At 41.0% G+C, this 22,758-nt stretch overlaps 1 protein-coding gene across 1 annotated transcript in view; it reads left to right on the top strand.

Moving 5' to 3' along the window:
- mccc2 (methylcrotonyl-CoA carboxylase subunit 2) overlaps nucleotides 1-22,758 on the top strand; it is a 176,452-nt gene extending 153,694 nt beyond the window's left edge. The window contains exon 17 of the mRNA XM_073066056.1: nucleotides 20,294-22,758. Coding sequence (XP_072922157.1) covers nucleotides 20,294-20,411 — 118 coding nt within the window. The 3' untranslated portion in view covers nucleotides 20,412-22,758. The remainder of the gene's footprint in view (nucleotides 1-20,293) is intronic.

Here is a 22,758-nt window from a genome sequence, read left to right as displayed (position 1 = left end):
CACGATTCATAAAGATCGGAGGTTCTGCAGATGCCACATATCTTGAGCAACGCAAAGAGATTGATCAGCTTTACTTGTCATATGTACATCAAAATATACGGTGAGATGTGTCATTTTATGTCAAATCAAAACCTAGGATTGTGCTGGGGGCAGCCCACAACTGTCGCCACACTTCTAGTGCCAAAATAGGATGACGACAGTTCACTAACCCTAACCTGTACGTCTTTAGAATGTGGGAGGAAACTGGAGCACATGGAGAAAAACCAGGCATCATGGGGAGAAGGCATTAACTCCTTATAGACAGCAGCGGAAATTGAAATCTAATTGATTTTTCAGCTGCCACTGTAAAAAGTAATGCTAACCACTATGTTACTGTGCTGCCCTGACACACAGGTTGCTATGAGAGAACCCCATGACAGTACACAAAGGAGCTTTATCAGTTTCTTTTCTGCAAAAAATAATTATTATGATACAACCACGGGAATACAGGAATTTGGTTAATTTCAATTGATGAATTGATCCTGTCAAAAGTTGTTGATAAAGTTTATTTGTTCGCGGTGGAATTTGATTTTATTTGACAGGTACCCAATATGCCACTGTGAGTAATTGATCTGGAACGCTATGCACTTAATGTTTTTAATAAAATTTACAATGAGATGGGTCAAGTTGAAAAGAAAACTAAAATCTTCTTCACCAAATTGTCATTATTAAAAGTGATGTCACAAAATGACAGATACGGTTAAATCTGTTTGTTATCAAGTCAGCTGTTTTGTATTTGCCAGTATGCTTTTGCTAACCTTCACCTTGTGTAAACATTGATTTACAGACAACAATGTCAGATCTTGCATCTCTCATTCGATTTGCAGATAGTGTGCAATCTTTTCAGAGAACCATTGCAACACCAGAGGCCACAGGAATCACTGAGCCCTGACCACAATATGTAACAACACTCCAGGCTGTGCCAGTCTCTGGATATCTGCTGTAGCCTTGTAAACAATTTTTCTTCAAGACTTTCTGCAGTTCTTGTTTTGAATGCCATGACAGAAGCTGTTTCTCCTGCCTTTTGATAAAGTTCATTACAGATAACTAAATAAAGTTGGGGAAATTGACCTTTTTTCCTCTCTATTTAACCATATAGCAATTACAGCACGGAAACAGGCCATCTTGGCCCTTCTAGTCTGTGCCGAACGCTTACTCTCACCTAGTCCCATAACCTTCCATTCCTTTCCTGTCCGTATACCTATCCAATTTTTTTTAAATGACAAAATCGAACCTGCCTCTACCACTTGTGCTGGAAGCTCGTTCCACACAGCTGCCACTCTCTGAGTAAAGAAGTTCCCCCTCATGTTACCCCTAAACTTTTGCCCCTTAACTCTCAACTCATGTCTTCTTGTTTGCATCTCCCCTACTCTCCACATCAACTCTCTCTAGCCCCCTCATCATTTTTAGTACCTCTATCAAGTCCCCCCTCAACCTTCTACGCTCCAAAGAATAAAGACCTAACTTGTTCAACCTTCCTCTGTAACTTAGCTGCTGAAACCCAGGTAACATTCTAGTAAATCTCCTCTGTACTCTCTCTATTTTGTTGACATCTTTCCGATAATTCCGTGACCAGAACTGTACACAATATAGTATTTGGTTTACAATATATACAATATTTGGTTCGGCTGTGTTCCATTTTTAATGAATACCAATATTCATAACATTGAAATCTCAAGCTAATGAAAATACATTTCTCAAAGAATATTGTCAACACCATGCTATTTGTTCTTTGTAAAATGGAACTTCAATAGTCAAATCACCTTTGTTTGTATGTTAAGCTTTCTTTAGGCAGAATTCTAATCTGGTTGCTTAAATGGTATTACATTAATTGCAAGTAAGTTGAATTAAGAGATACAGTAAGTGTAAGGTTTGAAGAAGAAGGCAGCCCTTACTACTCCAGTGCCAGGTAAAGTAAAACATCTAATTCCACGATTCATAAAGATCGGAGGTTCTGCAGATGCCACATATCTTGAGCAACGCAAAGAGATTGATCAGCTTTACTTTTCATATGTACATCAAAATATACGGTGAGATGTGTCATTTTATGTCAAATCAAAACCTAGGATTGTGCTGGGGGCAGCCCACAACTGTCGCCACACTTCTAGTGCCAAAATAGGATGACGACAGTTCACTAACCCTAACCTGTACGTCTTTAGAATGTGGGAGGAAACTGGAGCACATGGAGAAAAACCAGGCATCATGGGGAGAAGGTATTAACTCCTTATAGACAGCAGTGGGAATTGAAATCTAATTGATTTTTCAGCTGCCACTGTAAAAAGTAATGCTAACCACTATGTTACTGTGCTGCCCTGACACACAGGTTGCTATGAGAGAACCCCATGACAGTACACAAAGGAGATACACAAAGGTGTGGGAAACAAGTAAGAAAGTTATGGAACCTTTGACAATTAAAGAGGTGGAAGTACTGGCGTTTTTAAGAAACTTAAAAGTGGATAAATCTCCGGGTCCTGACAGGATATTCCCCAGGACCTTGAGGGAAGTTTATGTAGAGATAGCAGGAGCTCTGACGGAGATCTTTCAGATGTCATTAGAAACGGGGATTGTGCCGGAGGATTGGCGTATTGCTCATGTGGTTCCATTGTTTAAAAAGGGTTCTAGAAGTAAGTCTAGCAATTATAGACCTGTCAGTTTGACATCAGTGGTGGGTAAATTAATGGAAAGTATTCTTAGAGATAGTGTTTATAATTATCTGGATAAACAGGATCTGATTAGGAGTAGCCAGCATGGATTTGTGCGTGGAAGGTCATGTTTGACAAACCTTATTGAATTTTTTGAAGAAGTTACGAGGAATGTTGACGAGGGTAAGGCAGTGGATGTTGTCTATATGGACTTCAGCAAGGCCTTTGACAAAGTTCCACATGGAAGGTTAGTTAAGAAGGTTCAGTCATTAGGTATTAATGCTGGAGTAATAAAATGGATTCAACAGTGGCTAGATGGGAGATGCCAGAGAATAGTGGTGGATAATTGTTTATCGGGATGGAGGCCGGTGACTAGCGGGGTGCCTCAGGGATCTGTTTTGGGCCCGATGTTGTTTGTAATATACATAAATGATCTAGATGATGGGGTGGTAAATTGGATTAGTAAGTATGCCGATGATACTAAGGTAGGAGGTGTTGTGGATAATGAGGTGGGTTTTCAAAGCTTGCAGGGAGATTTATGCCGGTTAGAAGAATGGGCTGAACGTTGGCAGATGGAGTTTAATGCTGAGAAGTGTGAGGTTCTACATTTTGGCAGGAATAATCCAAATAGAACATACAGGGTAAAGGGTAGGGCATTGAGGAATGCAGTGGAACAGAGAGATCTAGGAATAACAGTGCATAGTTCCCTGAAGGTGGAGTCTCATGTAGATAGGGTGGTGAAGAAGGTTTTTGGAACGCTGGCCTTTATAAATCAGAGCATTGAGTACAGAAGTTGGGATGTAATGTTAAAATTGTACAAGGCATTGGTAAGGCCAAATTTGGAACATTGTGTACAGTTCTGGTCACCGAATTATAGGAAAGATATCAATAAATTAGAGAGAGTGCAGAGACGATTTACTAGGATGTTACCTGGGTTTCAGCACTTAAGTTACAGAGAAAGGTTGAACAAGTTAGGTCTCTATTCATTGGAGCGTAGAAGGTTGAGGGGGGATTTGATCGAGGTATTTAAAATTTTGAGAGGAATAGATAGAGTTGACGTGAATAGGCTGTTTCCATTGAGAGTAGGGGAGATTCAAAGGAGAGGACATGATTTGAGAGTTAGGGGGCAAAGGTTTAAGGGAAACATGAGGGGGTATTTCTTTACTCAGAGAGTGATAGCTGTGTGGAATGAGCTTCCCGTAGAAGTAGTAGAGGCCAGTTCAATTGTGTCATTTAAGGTAAAATTGGATAGGTATATGGACAGGAAATGAGTGGAGGGTTATGGGCTGAGTGCGGGTAGGTGGGACTAGGTGAGATTAAGAGTTCGGCACGAACTAGGAGGGCCGGGATGGCCTGTTTCCGTGCTGTGATTGTTATATGGTTTATCAGTTTCTTTTCTGCAAAAAATAATTATTATGATACAACCACGGGAATACAGGAATTTGGTTAATTTCAATTGATGAATTGATCCTGTGAAAAGTTATTGATAAAGTTTATTTGTTCGCGGAGGAATTTGATTTTATTTGACAGGTACCCAATATGCCACTGTGAGTAATTGATCTGGAACGCTATGCACTTAATGTTTTTAATAAAATTTACAATGAGATGGGTCAAGTTGAAAAGAAAACTAAATCTTCTTCACCAAATTGTCATTATTAAAAGTGATGTCACAAAATGACAGATACGGTTAAATCTGTTTGTTATCAAGTCAGCTGTTTTGTATTTGCCAGTATGCTTTTGCTAACCTTCACCTTGTGTAAACATTGATTTACAGACAACAATGTCAGATCTTGCATCTCTCATTCGATTTGCAGATAGTGTGCAATCTTTTCAGAGAACCATTGCAACACCAGAGGCCACAGGAATCACTGAGCCCTGACCACAATATGTAACAACACTCCAGGCTGTGCCAGTCTCTGGATATCTGCTGTAGCCTTGTAAACAATTTTTCTTCAAGACTTTCTGCAGTTCTTGTTTTGAATGCCATGACAGAAGCTGTTTCTCCTGCCTTTTGATAAAGTTCATTACAGATAACTAAATAAAGTTGGGGAAATTGACCTTTTTTCCTCTCTATTTAACCATATAGCAATTACAGCACGGAAACAGGCCATCTTGGCCCTTCTAGTCTGTGCCGAACGCTTACTCTCAACTAGTCAACACCATGCTATTTGTTCTTTGTAAAATGGAACTTCAATAGTCAAATCACCTTTGTTTGTATGTTAAGCTTTCTTTAGGCAGAATTCTAATCTGGTTGCTTAAATGGTATTACATTAATTGCAAGTAAGTTGAATTAAGAGGTACAGTAAGTGTCCACTGAATGTGAAGATAAGATTGTTGCCTTGAAATCACTCATTTGTACTTGTGAACATACTTGGGTGAGGTTTAACCAGTTTTGCCATCTAATTTCGCTGAAGCTGCAACACGTGGGCGGGTCTGTCACAGGAAGAACAGAAAAATTAGAACATTTAAATATCTAGCGCAGAAAATTAGAAAGTATTAACAATTTATCAAGTTTAACGATTAAAGTTAGAAACATAAAAAACCTACAGCACAATACAGGCCCTTCGGCCCACAAAGCTGTGCTGAACATATCCTCACTTAGAACTATCTAGACTTACCCATTGCCCCCTATTTTTCTAAGCTCCATGTATCCATCCAGGAGTCTCCTAAAAGACCCTATAATTTCCACCTCTCACCACCACCATCGGCAGCCCATTCCACGCACTCACCACTCTCTGTATAAAAAACTTACGCCTAACATCTCCTCTGTACCTACTTCCAAGCACCTTAAAAATATTCCCTCTCATGCTAGTCAGTTCAGTCCTAGGGAAAAACCTCTGACTATCCACATGCACCCCTCATACAATCTCTTCTCCCTCCTGCCATCTGGGAAAAGACGCCAAAGCATTCGGGCTCTCACGACCAGACTATGTAACAGTTTCTTTCCACAAGCCATCAAACTCCTCAATACCCAGAGCCTGGACTGACACCAACTTACTGCCCTCTACCATGCCAATTGTCTTGTTTATTGTTTATTATTTATTGTAATGCCTGCCCTGTTTTGTGCACTTTCTGCAGTCCTGGGTAGGTCTGTAGTCTAGTGTAGGTTTTTTTTTCCTTGTTGTTTTTACATAGTTCAGTGTAGTTTTTGTACTGTTTCATGTAGCACCGTGGTCCTGAAAAACGTCTCGTTTTTACTGTGTACTGTACCAGCAGTTATGGTCGAAATGACAATAAAAAGTGACTTGACTTGTCTTGACACGGTCACTGCCTTTCATTATCTTGCACACCTCTATCAGGTCACTTCTCATCCTCTGTTGCTCCAAGGAAAAAAGACCAAGTTCTCTCAACCTATTCTCATAAGGCATGCTCCCTAGAACATCCTCGTAAGTCTCCTCTGCACCCTTTCTATGGTTTCCAGGTCCTTCCTGTAGTGAGGCGACCAGAATTAATCACAGTATTCAAGTGGGGTCTGACCAGGGACCTGTATAGCTGTAACATTACCCATCAGCTCTTAAACTCAATCCCACAATTCATGAAGACCTGCATAGCAATTTTGAGTGTCCTGCGGACTCAGACCCCAAGATCCCTCTGATCCTTCACACTGCCAAGAGTCTTGCTATTAATGCTATATTCTGCCATTATATTTGACCTACCAAAATGAACCACCTCACACTTACCTGGGTGTACTCCATCTGCCACTTTTCAGCCCAGTTTTACTCCTATCAATGTCCCGCTGTAACCTCTGACAGCCCTCCACACTATATTGTGTCAAGAAACCTTCCTGAACACACCTAACAAACTCCACCCCTTCTAAACCCTTCATTCTAGGGAAATGCTAACCAGTATTTGGGAAATTAAAATCTCCCACCACAACAACCCTGTTATTATTACTCCTTCCCAGAATCTTTCTCCCTATCTGCTCCTCTATGTCCCTGTAACTATTGGGTGGTCTATAAAAACACCCAATAGAGTTATTGACACCAACCTCTTCCTAACTTCCACCCACAGAGACTCCATAGACAACCCCTCCATTACTTCCTCTTTTTCTGCAGCCATGACACCTCTCTGATCAATAGTGCCACACCCTGCCTCTTTTGCTTCACTCCCTGTCCTATCTGAAACATCTAAAGCCTGGCACTTGAAGTAGCCATTCTTGCCCCTGCACCATCCAGGTCTCTGTCATGGCCACAACATAATAGCTCCAAGTACTGATACACGCTCTAAGCTCATCCGCTTTATTCATAATACTCCTCACATTAAAATAGACACATCTCAAACCATCGGTCTCAGTGCGTCCCTTCTCTATCACCTGCCTATCTTCCTCTCACACTGTCCACAAGCTTTCTCTATTTGTGAGCCAACCTCCCTTTCTTCTGTCACTTCAGTTCTGTTCCCACCCCCAGCAATTCTCATTTAAACTCTCCCCAATAGCCTTTGCAGTTTATTATAGTTGTATATTCAGAAAAACACAACATTTTAATTCCAAGTGGTTTCCTTTGTTTTTTACAATGTTTAACTTCCAAAGTCTAACAATGCTACTGAGGGATTGGAGCAGGGGACAGGGATTCAAGTTTCTGGATCACTGGGACCTCTTTTGGGGCAGGTGTGACCTGTACAAAAAGGACAGGTTACACTTGAATCCTAGGGGGACCAATATCCTGGCAGGGAGATTTGCGAAGGCTACTGGGGAGACTTTAAACTAGAATGGTTGGGGGGTGGAAATCAATTTGAAGAGACTAGGGGAGAGGAGGTTCGTTCACAAATAGAGAAAGCTAGTAGACAGTGTGTGAGGGAGGATAGGCAGGTGATAGAGAAGGGAAGCGCCTCAGACCGAAGATGTAGGGGAGAAGGAAGAAAAAGATAATAAAGTTGATCACATTGTTAGGGATAAACAGAGGAAGAGGTGAGGAGTTTCTTAAATGCATTTATTTTAATGCTAGGAGTATTGTAAGAAAGGTGGATGAGCTTAGAGCATGGATTGATACCTGGAAATATGATGTTGTAGCTATTAGTGAAACATGGTTGCAGGAGGGGTGTGATTGGCAACTAAATATTCCTGGATTTCATTGCTTCAGGTGTGATAGAATCGGAGGGGCAAGAGGAAGAGGTGTTGCATTGCTTGTCTGAGAAAAAAATTACAGCAGTGCTTTGGCAGGATAGATTAGAGGACTCATCTAGGGAGGCTATTTGGGTGGAATTGAGGAATGGGAAAGGTGTAGTAACACTTATGGGGTGTATTATAGACCACCGAATGGGGAGTGAGAATTGGAGGAGCAAATTTGTAAGGAGATAGCAGATATTTGTAGTAAGCACAAGGTTGTGATTGTGGGAGATTTTAATTTTCCACACATAGACTGGGAAGCCTATTCTGTAAAAGGGCTGGATGGTTTGGAGTTTGTAAAATGTGTGCAGGGTAGTTTTTTGCAGCAATACGTAGAGGTACCAACTAGAGAAGAGGCAGTGTTGGATCTCCTGTTAGGGAATGAGATAGGTCAGGTGATGGACGTATGTGTTGGGGAGCACTTTGGGTCCAGTGATCACAATACCATTAGTTTCAATATAAATATGGAGAAGGATAGGACAGGACCCAGGGTTGAGATTTTTGATTGGAGAAAGGCTAACTTTGAGGAGATGCGAAAGGACATAGAAGGAGTGGATTGGGACAATTTGTTTTATGGGAAGGATGTAATAGAGAAATGGAGGTCACTTAAAGGTGAAATTTTGAGTGTACAGAATCTTTATGTTCCTGTTAAGTTGAAAGGAAATGTTAAAAGTTTGCGAGCGCCATGGTTTTCAAGGGATATTGGAAACTTGGTTAGGAAAAAGAGGGAGATCTATAATAAATATAGGCAGCATGGAGTAAATGAGGTGCTCGAGGAATATAAAGAATGTAAAAAGAATCTTAAGAAAGAAATTAGAAAAGCTAAGAGAAGATACGAGGTTGCTTTGGCAAGTAAGGTGAAAATAAATCCGAAGGGTTTCTACAGTTAGATTAATAGCAAAAGGATAGTGAGGGATAAAATTGGTTCCTTAGAGAATCAGAGTGGACAGCTATGTGTGGAGCGGAAAGAGATGGGGGAGATTTTGAACAATATCTTTTCTTTGGTATTCACTAAGGAGAAGGATATTGAATTGTGTAAGGTAAGGGAAACGAGTAGGGAAGTTATGGAAACTATGACAATTAAAGAGGAGTAAGTACTGGCGCTTTTAAGGAATATAAAAGTGGATAAATCTCCGGGTCCTGACAGGATATTCCCTAGGACCTTGAGGGAAGTTGGTGGAGAAATAGCAGCGGCTCTGTAAGAAATATTTCAAATGTCATTAGAAACAGGGATGGTGCCGGAGGATTGGCGTATTGCTCATGTGGTTCCATTGTTTAAAAAGGGTTCTAAGAGTAAATCTAGCAATTATAGACCTGTCAGTTTGACATCAGTGGTGGGTAAATTAATGGAAGGTATTCTTAGAGATGGTATATATAATTATCTGGATAGACAGGATCTGATTAGGAATAGTCAGAATGGATTTGTGCATGAAAGGTCACGTTTGACAAATCTTACAGAATTTTTTTGAAGAGGTTACAAGGAAAGTTGACACGGGTAAAGCAGTGGATGTTGTCTATATGGTCTTCAGTAAGGCCTTTGACAAGGTTCCGCACAGAACGTTAGGAAGGTTCAATCGTTAGGTATTAATATTGAAGTAGTAAAATGGATTCAACAGTGGCTAGATGGGGGATGCCAGAGAGTAGTCCTGACGAAGGGTCTCGGCCCGAAACGTCAACAGTGCTTCTCCTATAGATGCTGCCTGGCCTGCAGTGTTCCACCAGCATTTTATGTGTGTTGGTGGATAACTGTTTATCAGGTTGGAGGCCGGTGACTAGTGGTGTGCCTCAGGGATCTGTATTGGGTCTAACATTGTTTGACATATACATTAATGATCTGGATGATGGGTTGGTAAATTGGATTAGTAAGTATGTAGATGATACTAAGATAGGTGGTGTTGTGGATAATGAAGTAGGTTTTTAAAGCTTGCAGAGAGATTTAGGCCAGTTAAAAGAGTGGGCTGAATGATGGCAGATGGAGTTTAATGCTGATAAGTGTGAGGTGCTATATTTTGGTAGGAATAATCCAAATAGGACATACATGGTAAATGGTAGGGCATTGAAGAATGCAGTAGAACAGAGTGATCTAGGAATAATGGTGCATTGTTCCCTGAAGGTGGAATCTCATGTGGATAGGGTGGTGAAGAAAGCTTTTGGTATGTTGGCCTTTATAAATCAGAGCATTGAGTATAGGAGTTGGGATGTAATATTAAAATTGTACAAGGCATTGGTAAGGCTGAATTTGGAGTATTGTGTACAGTTCTGGTCACCGAATTATAGGAAAGATATCAACAAAATGGAGAGAGTACAGAGAAGATTTAGCAGAATGTTACCTGGGTTTCAGCACCTAAGTTACAGGGAAAGGCTGAACAAGTTAGGTCTTTATTCTTTGGAGCATAGAAGGTTGAGGGGGGACTTGATAGAGGTATTTAAAATAATGAGGGGGATAGATCGAGTTGACATGGATAGGCTTTTTCCATTGAGAGTAGGGGAGATTCAAACAAGAGGACATGAGTTGAGAGTTAGGGGGCAAAAGTTTAAGGGTAACACGAGGGGGAATTTCTTTACTCAGAGAGTGGTAGCAGTGTGGAATGAGCTTCCAGTAGAAGTGGTAGAGGCACGTTCAGTATTGCCATTTAAAGTAAAATTGGATAGGTATATAGACAGGAAAGGAATGGAAGGTTATGGGCTGAGTGGAGGCCAGTAGGACTAGATGAGTGTAAGCGTCGGCACAGACTAGAAGGGCCGAGATGGCCTGTTTCCGTGCTGTAATTGTTATATGGTTATATGGTAAAACTTCATAAAACTGCTTTGTTGCCTTCCTGTGTGATGAATTCAGGCTCTTCACCTAGTTAGCTCTACACATGAGTAACATTGCTGCTCTCCGTCCTTCATTTTGGTAAATAATTAATAAATTAATTATTACTGTATCGATTTTTCACCAGCCAATAACTCAAGGGTCACCAGTGTATATCCTTCTTTCAGTTGCCTGTTAACTCCCAGTGTTTATCTTGAAATGTTTTTGCAAAGGATTGAAAATAGTTTCCAAGTAATATCCTGTTACATTGGACCAAGCTTGCCTTTTAAATATTTACTTTTATTGCACCTGTTGTGAAACCTGATACAGGAAATGAAATGGTTGACTGTTTTCTTAATGGAGAGAAAATACAATAAAAAACTAAGGCACAAAGGACTTGGGAGTCCTTGTGTAGGATTCCCTAAAAGATAATTTGCAGGTTGAGTCTGTGGTGAGGAAGGCAAATGCAATGTACGTAAAAGCAAGGATGTAATACTGAGAATTTATAAAGCACTTGTGAGGCATCACTTGGAGCTTGAGCAGGTTTGGGCTCCTTATCTGAGTAAGGATTTGCTGAAACTGGAGAGGCTTCAAAGGAGGTTTATGTTAATGATTCCAGGATTGAATGGCTTGTCATATGAAGAGCGTCTGAAGTCTTTGGGCTGTATTCACTGGAATTCAGAAGAATGAGGAGTGATCTCATTGAAACCTATTGAATGGTGAAAGGGCAAACAGGAGAAAATCTGCAGAAGCTGGAAATCTGAGCAACGCACACAAAAATGCTGCAGGAACTCAGCAGGCTAGGCAGCATCTAAGGAAAAGAGTATAGTCAATGATCCAGCATTTTGTGTGTGTTGAATGATGAAAGGCCTTGATAGTGTAGATGTGGAGAGAATGTTTCCTATGGTGGGAGGGTCCAAGACCAGAGGGCACAGGCTCAGAATAGAGGGTCAGCCTTTTAGAATGGAGATGAGAAAGAATTTCTTTAGCATAGAGTGGAGAATCTGTGGAATTCTTTGCCACCGGCTGTTGTGGAAGAAGACTCTTTTGGAAGAAGACAGCGAGGCTTAGAGGAAGTGCGGCGGCGGCCATTTTCAAATTGCTTCTCAGATCGGAGTTCTGAGAGGTGGGACTGCGCAGGTGCATGAAGGTGGCCTGGGAAGGAGGGAAGATATAAAAAGGAGAGAAAGAGTGAGGTAGTTCTCTTTTGGAAGAAGACAGCGAGGCTTTGAGAGGAAATGCGGTGGCGGCCATTTTCAAATTGCTTCTCAGATCGGAGTTCTGAGAGGCGGGACTGCGCAGGCGCATGAAGGAGGCCTGGGAAGGAGGGAAGATATAAAAAGAACACAGCATTAAGCAGCGGGCAGCTTCGTTTGCGGGCAGCGGAGTGAGCCGGGAGCAGAGTGTAGGGCTTGGGCTCAGAGGGCTTAGGCGGAAGAGGGCACAGTAGGCTTATCTTTTAGATCTCCTTGTTATTTTCAGTTATTCGGGAAGTATGAGTGTGAGGGCAGCTTGTTGTTCTCGGTGTCGGATGTGGGAGATCCTGGAGTCTCCGAGCCTCCCGGACGTCCACATCTGCGCCAGGTGCGCTGAACTGCAGCTCCTGAGGGACCGAGTTAGGGAACTGGAGCTGCAGCTCGATGACCTTTGCCTGGTCAGGGAGAGTGAGGAGGTGATAGAGAGGAGTTACAGGCAGGTGGTCACTCCGGGGCCACGGGAGGCAGATAGGTGGGTCACGGTCAAGAAGGGGAAGAGGCAGGTACTAGAGAGTACCCCAGTGGCTGTACCCCTTGACAATAAGTACTCATGTTTGAGTACTGTTGGGGGGGGACAGCCTACCTGGAGGAAGTGACAGTGGCCGGGCCTCCGGCACAGAGGACGGCCTTGTAGCTCAGAAGGGTAGGGATAGAAGAAAGAGGACCATAGTAATAGGGGACTCGATAGTCAGGGGTTCAGACATGCGGTTCTGTGGAGGTGATCAGGAGTCCCGAATGGTAGTTTGCCTCCCTGGTGCCAGGGTTCGGGACGTTTCTGATTGCGTCCAAGATATCCTGAAGTGGGAGGGTGAGGAGCCAGAGATCGTGGTACATGTAGGTACCAATGACATAGGTAGGAAAGGGGAAGAGGTCCTGAAACGAGAGTATAGGGAGTTAGATAGATAGATAGATAGATAGATAGATAGATAGATACTTTATTCATCCCCATGGGGAAATTCAACATTTTTTTCCAATGTCCCATACACTTGTTGTAGCAAAAACTCATTACATATAATACTTAACTCAGTAATAATATGATATGCATCTAAATCACTAACTCAAAAAGCATTAATAATAGCTTTAAAAAAAGTTCTTAAGTCCTGGCAGTTGAATTGTAAAGCCTAATGGCATTGGGGAGTATTGACCTCTTCATCCTGTCTGAGGAGCATTGCATCGACAGTAACCTGTCGCTGAAACTGCTTCTCTGTCTCTGGATGGTGCTATGTAGAGGATGTTCAGGGTTTTCCATAATTGACCGTAGCCTACTCAGCGCCCTTCGCTCAGCTACCGATGTTAAACTCTCCAGTACTTTGCCCACGACAGAGCCCGCCTTCCTTACCAGCTTATTAAGACGTGAGGCATCCTTCTTCTTAATGCTTCCTCCCCAACACGCCACCACAAAGAAGAGGGCGCTCTCAACAACTGACCTATAGAACATCTTCAGCATCTCACTGCAGACATTGAATGACGCCAACCTTCTAAGGAAGTACAGTCGACTCTGTGCCTTCCTGCACAAGGCATCTGTGTTGGCAGTCCAGTCTAGCTTCTCGTCTAACTGTACTCCCAGATACTTGTAGGTCTTAACCTGCTCCACACATTCTCCATTAATGATCACTGGCTCCATATGAGGCCTAGATCTCCTAAAGTCCACCACCATCTCCTTGGTCTTGGTGACATTGAGACGCAGGTAGTTTGAGTTGCACCATATCACAAAGTCCTGTATCAGTTTCCTATACTCCTCCTCCTGTCCATTCCTGACACACCCCACTATGGCCGTGTCATAGGAAGGCAGTTAAGAAGAAGGACCGCAAAGGTAGTCATCTCGGGATTACTGCCTGTGCCACGCGATAGTGAGAGTAGGAATGGAATTAGGTGGAGGATGAATGCGTGGCTGAGGGATTGGAGCAGGGGGCAGGGATTCAAGTTTCTGGATCATTGGGACCTCTTCTGGGGCAGGCGTGACCTGTTCAAGAAGGACGGGTTACACTTGAATCCGGGGGGGGGGGGGGGGACCAATATCCTAGCGGGGAGGTTTGCTAGGGCTACAGGGCAGACTTTAAACTAGTAAGATGGGGGGGCGGGAATCAATTTGAGGAAACTATGGGAGAGGAGGTTAGTTCACCAGTAGAGCAAGTAAGTAGACAGTGTGTGAGGGAGGAAAGGCAGGTGATGGAGAAGGGATGCGCTCAGCCTGAAGATGTAGGGGAGAAGAAAGAAAAGGATAATAAATTTGAATGCATTGTTAGGGATGAAAAGAGAGGAGGAGGTGGAGAGTATCTTAAATGTATCTATTTTAATGCTAGGAGCATTGTAAGAAAGGTGGATGAGCTTAAAGCGTGGGTTGATACCTGGAATTATGATGTTGTAGCTATTAGTGAAACATGGTTGCAGGAGGGGTGTGATTGGCAACTAAATATTCCTGGATTTAGTTGCTTCAGGTGTGATAGAGTAGGAGGGGCCAGAGGAGGAGGTGTTGCATTGCTTGTCCGAGAAAATCTTATGGCGGTGCTTTGGAAGGATAGATTAGAGAGCTCCTCTAGGGAGGCTATTTGGGTGGAATTGAGGAATGGGAAAGGTGTAGTAACACTGATAGGAGTGTATTATAGGCCACCTAATGGGGAGCATGAGTTGGAAGAGCAAATGTGTAAGGAGATAGCAGATATTTGTAGTAAACACAAGGTGGTGATTGTGGGAGATTTTAATTTTCCAAACATAGATTGGGAAGCTCATTCTGTAAAAGGGCTGGATGGTTTAGAGTTTGTGAAATGTGTGCAGGATAGTTTTTTGCAACAATACATAGAAGTACTGACTAGAGAATGGGCAGTGTTGGATCTCCTGTTAGGGAATGCGATAGGTCAGCTGACAGATGTATGTGTTGGGGAGCACTTCGGGTCCAGTGATCACAATAGCATTAGCTTCAATATAATTATGGAGAAGGACAGGACTGGACCTAGAGTTGAGATTTTTGATTGGAGTAAGGCTAACTTTGAGGAGATGCGAAGGGATTTAGAGAGAGTGGATCGGGTCAAGTTGTTTTATGGGAAGGATGTAATAGAGAAATGGAGGTCATTTAAGGGTGAAATTATGAGGGTACAGAATCTTTATGTTCCTGTTACGTTGAAAGGAAAGGTTAAAGGTTTGAAAGCGCAATGGTTTTCAAGGGATATTAGAAACTTGGTTCGGAAAAAGAGGGATGTCTACAATAGATATAGGCAGCATGGAGTAAAGGAATTGCTCGAGGAATATAAAGAATGTAAAAGGAATCTTAAGAAAGAGATTAGAAAAGCTAAAAGAAGATACGAGTTTGGTTTGGCAAATAAGGTGTAAGTAAATCCGAAAGGTTTCTACAGTTATATTAAAAGCAAGAGGATAGTGAGGGATAAAATTGGTCCCTTAGAGAATCAGGGTGGTCAGCTATGTGTGGAGCTGAGGGAAATGGGAGAGATTTTGAACGATTTCTTCTCTTCGGTATTCACTAAGGAGAAGGATATTGAATTGTGTAGGGTGTGGGAAACAAGTAAGGAAGTTATGGAACCTATGACAATTAAAGAGGTGGAAGTACTGGCGTTTTTAAGAAACTTAAAAGTGGATAAATCTCTGGGTCCTGACAGGATATTCCCCAGGACCTTGAGGGAAGTTTATGTAGAGATAGCAGGAGCTCTGACGGAGATCTTTCAGATGTCATTAGAAACAGGGATTGTGCCGGAGGATTGGCGTATTGCTCATGTGGTTCCATTGTTTAAAAAGGGTTCTAGAAGTAAGCCTAGCAATTATAGACCTGTCAGTTTGACATCAGTGGTGGGTAAATTAATGGAAAGTATTCTTAGAGATAGTGTTTATAATTATCTGGATAGACAGGATCTGATTAGGAGTAGCCAGCATGGATTTGTGCGTGGAAGGTCATGTTTGACAAACCTTATTGAATTTTTTGAAGAAGTTACGAGGAATGTTGACGAGGGTAAGGCAGTGGATGTTGTCTATATGGACTTCAGCAAGGCCTTTGACAAAGTTTCACATGGAAGGTTAGTTAAGAAGGTTCAGTCATTAGGTATTAATGCTGGAGTAATAAAATGGATTCAACAGTGGCTAGATGGGAGATGCCAGAGAGTAGTGGTGGATAATTGTTTATCGGGATGGAGGCCGGTGACTAGCGGGGTGCCTCAGGGATCTGTTTTGGGCCCGATGTTGTTTGTAATATGCATAAATGATCTGGATGAAGGGGTGGTAAATTGGATTAGTAAGTATGCCGATGATACTAAGGTAGGAGGTGTTGTGGATAATGAGGTGGGTTTTCAAAGCTTGCAGGGAGATTTATGCCGGTTAGAAGAATGGGCTGAACGTTGGCAGATGGAGTTTAATGCTGAGAAGTGTGAGGTTCTACATTTTGGCAGGAATAATCCAAATAGAACATACAGGGTAAATGGTAGGGCATTGAGGAATGCAGTGGAACAGAGAGATCTAGGAATAACAGTGCATAGTTCCCTGAAGGTGGAGTCTCATGTAGATAGGGTGGTGAAGAAGGCTTTTGGAACGCTGGCCTTTATAAATCAGAGCATTGAGTACAGAAGTTGGGATGTAATGTTAAAATTGTACAAGGCATTGGTAAGGCCAAATTTGGAATATTGTGTACAGTTCTGGTCACCGAATTATAGGAAAGATATCAATAAATTAGAGAGAGTGCAGAGACGATTTACTAGGATGTTACCTGGGTTTCAGCACTTAAGTTACAGAGAAAGGTTGAACAAGTTAGGTCTCTATTCATTGGAGCGTAGAAGGTTGAGGGGGGATTTGATCGAGGTATTTAAAATTTTGAGAGGGATAGATAGAGTTGACGTGAATAGGCTATTTCCATTGAGAGTAGGGGAGATTCAAACGAGAGGACATGATTTGAGAGTTAGGGGGCAAAGGTTTAAGGGAAACACAAGGGGGTATTCTTTACTCAGAGAGTGATAGCTGTGTGGAATGAGCTTCCCGTAAAAGTAGTAGAGGCCAGTTCAGTTGTGTCATTTAAGGTAAAATTGGATAGGTATATGGACAGGAAAGGAGTGGAGGGTTATGGGCTGAGTGCGGGTAGGTGGGACTAGGTGAGATTAAGAGTTCGGCACGGACTAGGAGGGCCGAGATGGCCTGTTTCCGTGCTGTGATTGTTATATGGTTATATAAGTCTGTATGTGTATTTAAGGCAAAGGTTGATAGGTTGCTGATTGGTAAGGGCGTGAAGGAACATGGGGAGAAGGAAGGAGTTTGAGGTTGAGAGGAAAATTGAATCAGCCATGATGAAATGGCTTAATTCTGCTCCTATATCTTACAGTCTTGTATTATCACAAGATCACAAGACAAAGGAGCAGAAGCAGGCCATTCGGCCCATCGAGTCCGCTCCGACATGAGCTAAACTATTCTCCCGTCTAGTTCCAATTTCTGGCTTTTTTATGATTATGATTACTATTGTTGTTGTTGTTGTTGTTATTATTATTATATTATATTATTATATATAGTTATTATCATAACTATTATGATCACTTGCTCCTAAGGATTCTTTTACCTTAAGCACTCTTTATCAATTCTGGTTCATAGCACAACACCTAATCCAGAATAAGCTGATCCCCTATTAGGCACAACCACGAGCTGCTTTAAAAAGCCATCTCATAGGCATCCTAGAAATTCCCTCTCTGGACCTAACACCTACCTGATTTTCTCAATGTACCTGCATATTGAAATCCCCCATGCCTATTGCAACATTGCACTTTTGCCATGCATTTTGTATCTTCCATTGTAATTTGTAAACTACATGCTTATTACTGTCTGTATGTAACTCTCATCAGGGTATTTTTACCTTTGCAGTTCTTTAACTCTATCCAGAATGATTCAGCATCTACTGGCTGTTAATGCAGATATCTTATCAGCCAATCATGTGGCAGCAACTCAATGCATAATAGCATGCAAACATAGTCGAGAGGTTCAATTGTTGTTCAGACCAAGCATCAGAATGGGGAAGAAATTGTGATTTAAGTGACTTTGACAGTGAAATGATAGTTGGTGCCAGATGGGGTCATTTGAGTATCTCAGAAACTGATGATCTGCTGGTATTTTCATGCACAGCATTCTCTCGAGATTGTAGAGATGGTGCGAAAAACAAAACCATCCAATGAGTGACAGTTCTTTGGGCGATAACACCTTGTTATTGAGAGTGGGAAGAGGATTCAGCAGATGCTGTAAATCTTACACAATGCACAAAAATTGCAGGAGGGACTCAGCAAGTAAGACAATATCTATGGTCAGGAGTTGAACTGTCAATGTTTCAGGCCAAGACCCTTCTGGCTAGAAGCGTTGACTGTCTATTCTCCTCTACAGATGCTGTCTGACTTGCTGGTTTCTTCCCTGCCCACCTGCTCTTCCCCCCCTCACCTGGTCTCACGTATCATCTGCCAGCCTACACTCCTTCCCCTCAGTCTCCACCCCCTGCTCCTTAATCTTCTTATTCTGGTTTCTGCCCCCTTCATTTCCAGTTCTTATGAAATATCTTGGCCCAAAACATCAACTGGTTATTTCCTGCCATGAATGCTGCCTGACCTACTGAGTTCCTCCAGCATTTTGTATGTGTTTCTCTGGATTGCCAGCATTTGCAGAATCTCTTGTGTTATAAGTGCCCCGTATTGACTCACCCTCTGGCATTTTGTGTGTGTTGCTCTGGATTTTTCAGTATGTGCTTCATATTGAATCACTCTTTAACTCCTTCAGACATCACTTTGTAGTTTTACTGTTTTATTCATTATGAAATGCCAGACTAATTTATTTCCTCTAACTACGGTCATCAGTCCAGCCTATTAGTTACAATTAGTAATGGATTTTCAAATGCCATTTCTGTGACTCATTCCTTATTTAACAGTAGCGTTAACCCTGTTCATGATGGACTTGATATTAAAGTCACTGGAAAGGCCATTCAGACCAGTAATGAAATACAGTACATTATACTCAATACCAAGTTTTTAAATCAATATTTTCTATCAAATCTGTTTATTTCTTTTATTTTTTTTACCGGAATGATATTTGCTACTCATTGAATTCAGATAATGGTAAAATTTGGCAGCTGATACTGAATGTCTTACTGCAGGAAGGGGGGAGGCTGTTTACCCCACCATGTTTGCAGAGGAAGCTTCCATTTGGTGTTTTTAACAACAAGTGACTCCAGATCAAAATATAAATTCTGAATCCATATACTGTTATCAGTGAAATATCCATCAAAGGGTCAGATTTTGGTGAAGCTTTTAATGAAGAAGTGAGGAGATTACTGGAGAGAATTCAGTAATATAGAACCTAGATTATGAAAAGTTCAGCAGTTGAAGATATAATCCTCGGAGACCTAAATAAAAAGATACATGGAGCTGAGAAAGATTGTAGAGGTGGGGAGAGCAGCTGCCTTAAATCAATGTAAAGGGAAATTTGTTCTAGACATGGCTGTAAGTATAGGTAGAGATTTGGCCTTAAATCAGTGAATGGCTAAATGGTAATTTTTAAATTTGAGATGTTGGAAGGATGTACAGATGATGGGTAAAGGGAAGATGAGATAAGCTGAATCTCGGATGTGCTACTAGTTATACAGTATAAGGAAAGTTTAGAGTTGACCAAAGAAGGACGAGAATATGGTAACAGACTATCAAAGGCAGAATATCAGGTTCATAGGCGTAGAGTTAGCGATGGGCAGAATTGGAGATGATGAACATACTCCTTCCCTATTTTGACAAAGGATCTTTGACCTCCTGCACATTGGCCTGACCCTTGAGTATTTTACCATAACTTAGTTTAGATTTCCAGCATCTGCCATTTTATCAATCTTAAAAGATGATGTTTGTGAGCTTTCCCACTGTCTTACTATAGAAATTCTGACTTTTCTCTGTTAGATGTCAAACTGTCCTGTAATACAGACATTGAATGGACTGGGAGATCAGGAGAGTTTGAAACAGATCTCATCACTGTAAATCCTGCAAATCTGGAAAACTTCAGCAACACACTCAAAATGCTGGAGAAACTCAACAGGTCAGGCAGCATCTGAGGAGGCAATAAGCTTTCGACTTTTCATGCCCAAGACCCTTCATCAAGACTCACCAGGAGTCCTGATGAAGGTTCTCAGCCCAAAAATGTTGACTATTTATTGCCCTCCATAGATGCTGCCTGATCTGCTGAGCTCTTCCAGCATCTTGTGTGTTGCTCAAGATTTCTATCTCTTGTTTTTTTGAAAGTTTTATCTGATCTGTTTGTCTTGTTATTGTGTAATTTGGAAACCTCTTATCACGTGCTCATGGAAGTGAAGTTGTTCAATAGTTAATTCTGTTTACTGTGTAGATCGTTGACACCATTAGAGTGTTTTAAGTGCTTTTCTGTAATTTTCAGAAATTTACCCACATCAGCATTTATCTTTATTAATTCTTACTAATTGAAATTTATTTCCTTATCTTTCTAGACTGTGGGATGATGGCATAATTGACCCTGCAGACACAAGGTTGGTGATAGGTTTAAGTCTCAGTGCGGCACTCAATGCACCCACAAAGAAAACAAACTTCGGAATTTTCAGGATGTGAACTTGACTTTTATTATTAGATGGAATGTTTCTCAAATCTCAGCTGTGACCAAGAAGCAATAGCTAAAATATTGTTACATTTTGTGTAATAAAGTTTGTGTCCAAAACCGTTTGTCTCTTTTTAAAAATGAGGATTATTTTAAAAGCATCACATTATGTTGTTACATTGGCCAGTGCATGTCCAAACCTTGTTGATTCAGATTTGGATGTAATAGTCATTGGGAGCTTTGTACTTATCGATTTTGCTCTGCATGGAGTCTATTGTTTGACACTATTGATACAGAGAGCCATGATGTTTGATTGATGCCTGTTATTTCACTACCACTTGTGTGCAGTCTCTAATTGAAAGAAAGCATGTAGTGACTCCTAACTCTTCAGTTTGTCTGTCTTTGTGATTTATGAGATAGGTATTACCAGTAGAATTTATTAATCATACACCCCCACCCTTTTCGTGTGACTTTTGGCCTGTCAGCTTGGCTTTGGCTGCTTTTAAAACAATAGCAATTTGATTAAAGGAGGAATTTCTAATGACTATTATATTCATATGAAAAAGGTCAGAAGAGGCTGTATTTCATTAATATTAGTACGCTGGATTAAAGTGCCTGCTGGCAAATACTTTTTAAAGACCATGTGACATAGGAGGATTAGGGCAATCAACCCATCGAGTCCGCTCTGCCATTCCATCATGGCTGATTTATTATCCCTCTCAACCATTCTCCAGCCTTCTCCACATAACCTTTGGCTAATCAAAAACCTATCAACTTCTGCTTTGAACACCATTAGATTGCTATTCATAGGTAAAATTTGGTGATAGTTTAGATATACATATGTTTTCCTTTTGAAATATATGCAGCCTCGCTCTGAGGTGTTCCCTGATTTGTACAGTGAAGAAACCAAATTCAAATGGGCGCAGACACAAATTGGTAAACCGAACAGATGAACTCTATTGCAGAGAAATTGGCAGTGATTCACTTTGAAATGAAGAATGGAGGTGACAAAATAAACTAAAGTTACACACGCAAAATGCTGGAAGAATTCAGCAGGTCAGGCAACATCTATGGAAAAGAGCAAACAATAGACGCTTTGGGCCGAGATCCTTCTTCAGGACTGAGAAGGAAGGGGAAAGATGCCAGAAAAAAGGTGGGGAAAGGAGAAGAAGGACAAGCTAGAAGGTGATAGGTGAAACCAGGTGGATAGGAAAGATAAAGGGCTGAAGAAGAAGGAATCTGATAGGAGAAGAGAGTGGACCATAGGAGAAAAGGAAGGAGCAGAGATCAAAATAAACTAAATCATAATTATTAAAGAGACCTGGGATTTTACTGTATATCAATGATTCAAAATCAATAACCTATATTAATGTAAAGGGAAATGTTAAGGAGACCTTCATTATTTTGGTATTGTAACCATCTTTTTATAGAAGGTTTTCTTTAAATAAATAATTTAACACTTTTTATCAGTATTACTGACTTGTCATATCATCTTCAAAGTGTTAATTATATAAATCCTTGGTCTCTTAAATAATTACCGCTCTATTTATTTTGCCTGTTACATTCTTCATTTCAGTATAGAATGTAGGGGACAATTCAGACTGACAGAGAAAGAACAATTCCCAAATGTATGTGCAAAGCTGAAATCCCCCTTGTTTCCCATTAAAAGTGCATCGTATGTCTGGTGTCAGAATGCTGAGCTCAGTTATACAATTTATTGTCTGACTTATTTAGGTACAATTCTTGTTAGAATCTGATTTCCTACCTTTTATTGACACTGATTGAACTATATTGGTTTGAAAACAGTAATTAATAAACAGTAAACACTAATAAATAAACTGGAATCTGATTTGTGTAGTTGCTTTCACAATGAAATATACCTTATTGAAAATACTTTCTCAATAACACCATTGGGAATTCATGTAGTTAGTTCTACATATTATTTCTGTGCATGAATGGTTAACTGCAGCAGATGATTACTTGCATCTCAGTTGAGAGAACCGGATTACAAACTGCTTGTATTACTATTGCTTACCATCAAGGATGTTTAATCAAGATTCTACCTCACTGTAAATGCTGTAATTTCAAATTCAACGTTCCTTTGTCAGGAAATACTTGGTGATCAAATGGGGATAAAGCTTACGAACTGCCAGCATCTTTGCAAATGATTTAATGAAATTAATTTCTCTATTGAAGAAACTATTTATACTCTCCAGTGTAATTCTTCACTCATACAACAGATGGTTTTGATGCCTTAACATTTCACTGTGACATTCATATTTGCATATTTTGATGAACAGATCTGAGAAAGTTTGGTGTGAATAAATCATAAATGTTCATTAAATTTATAGTTTATTGTAA

Source organism: Hemitrygon akajei, chromosome 2, assembly GCF_048418815.1.
Source record: "Hemitrygon akajei chromosome 2, sHemAka1.3, whole genome shotgun sequence".
Classification (NCBI taxonomy): domain Eukaryota; kingdom Metazoa; phylum Chordata; class Chondrichthyes; order Myliobatiformes; family Dasyatidae; genus Hemitrygon; species Hemitrygon akajei.
Note: the sequence above shows the minus strand (reverse complement) of the source record. Positions and strands in the feature narration are given on the sequence as shown.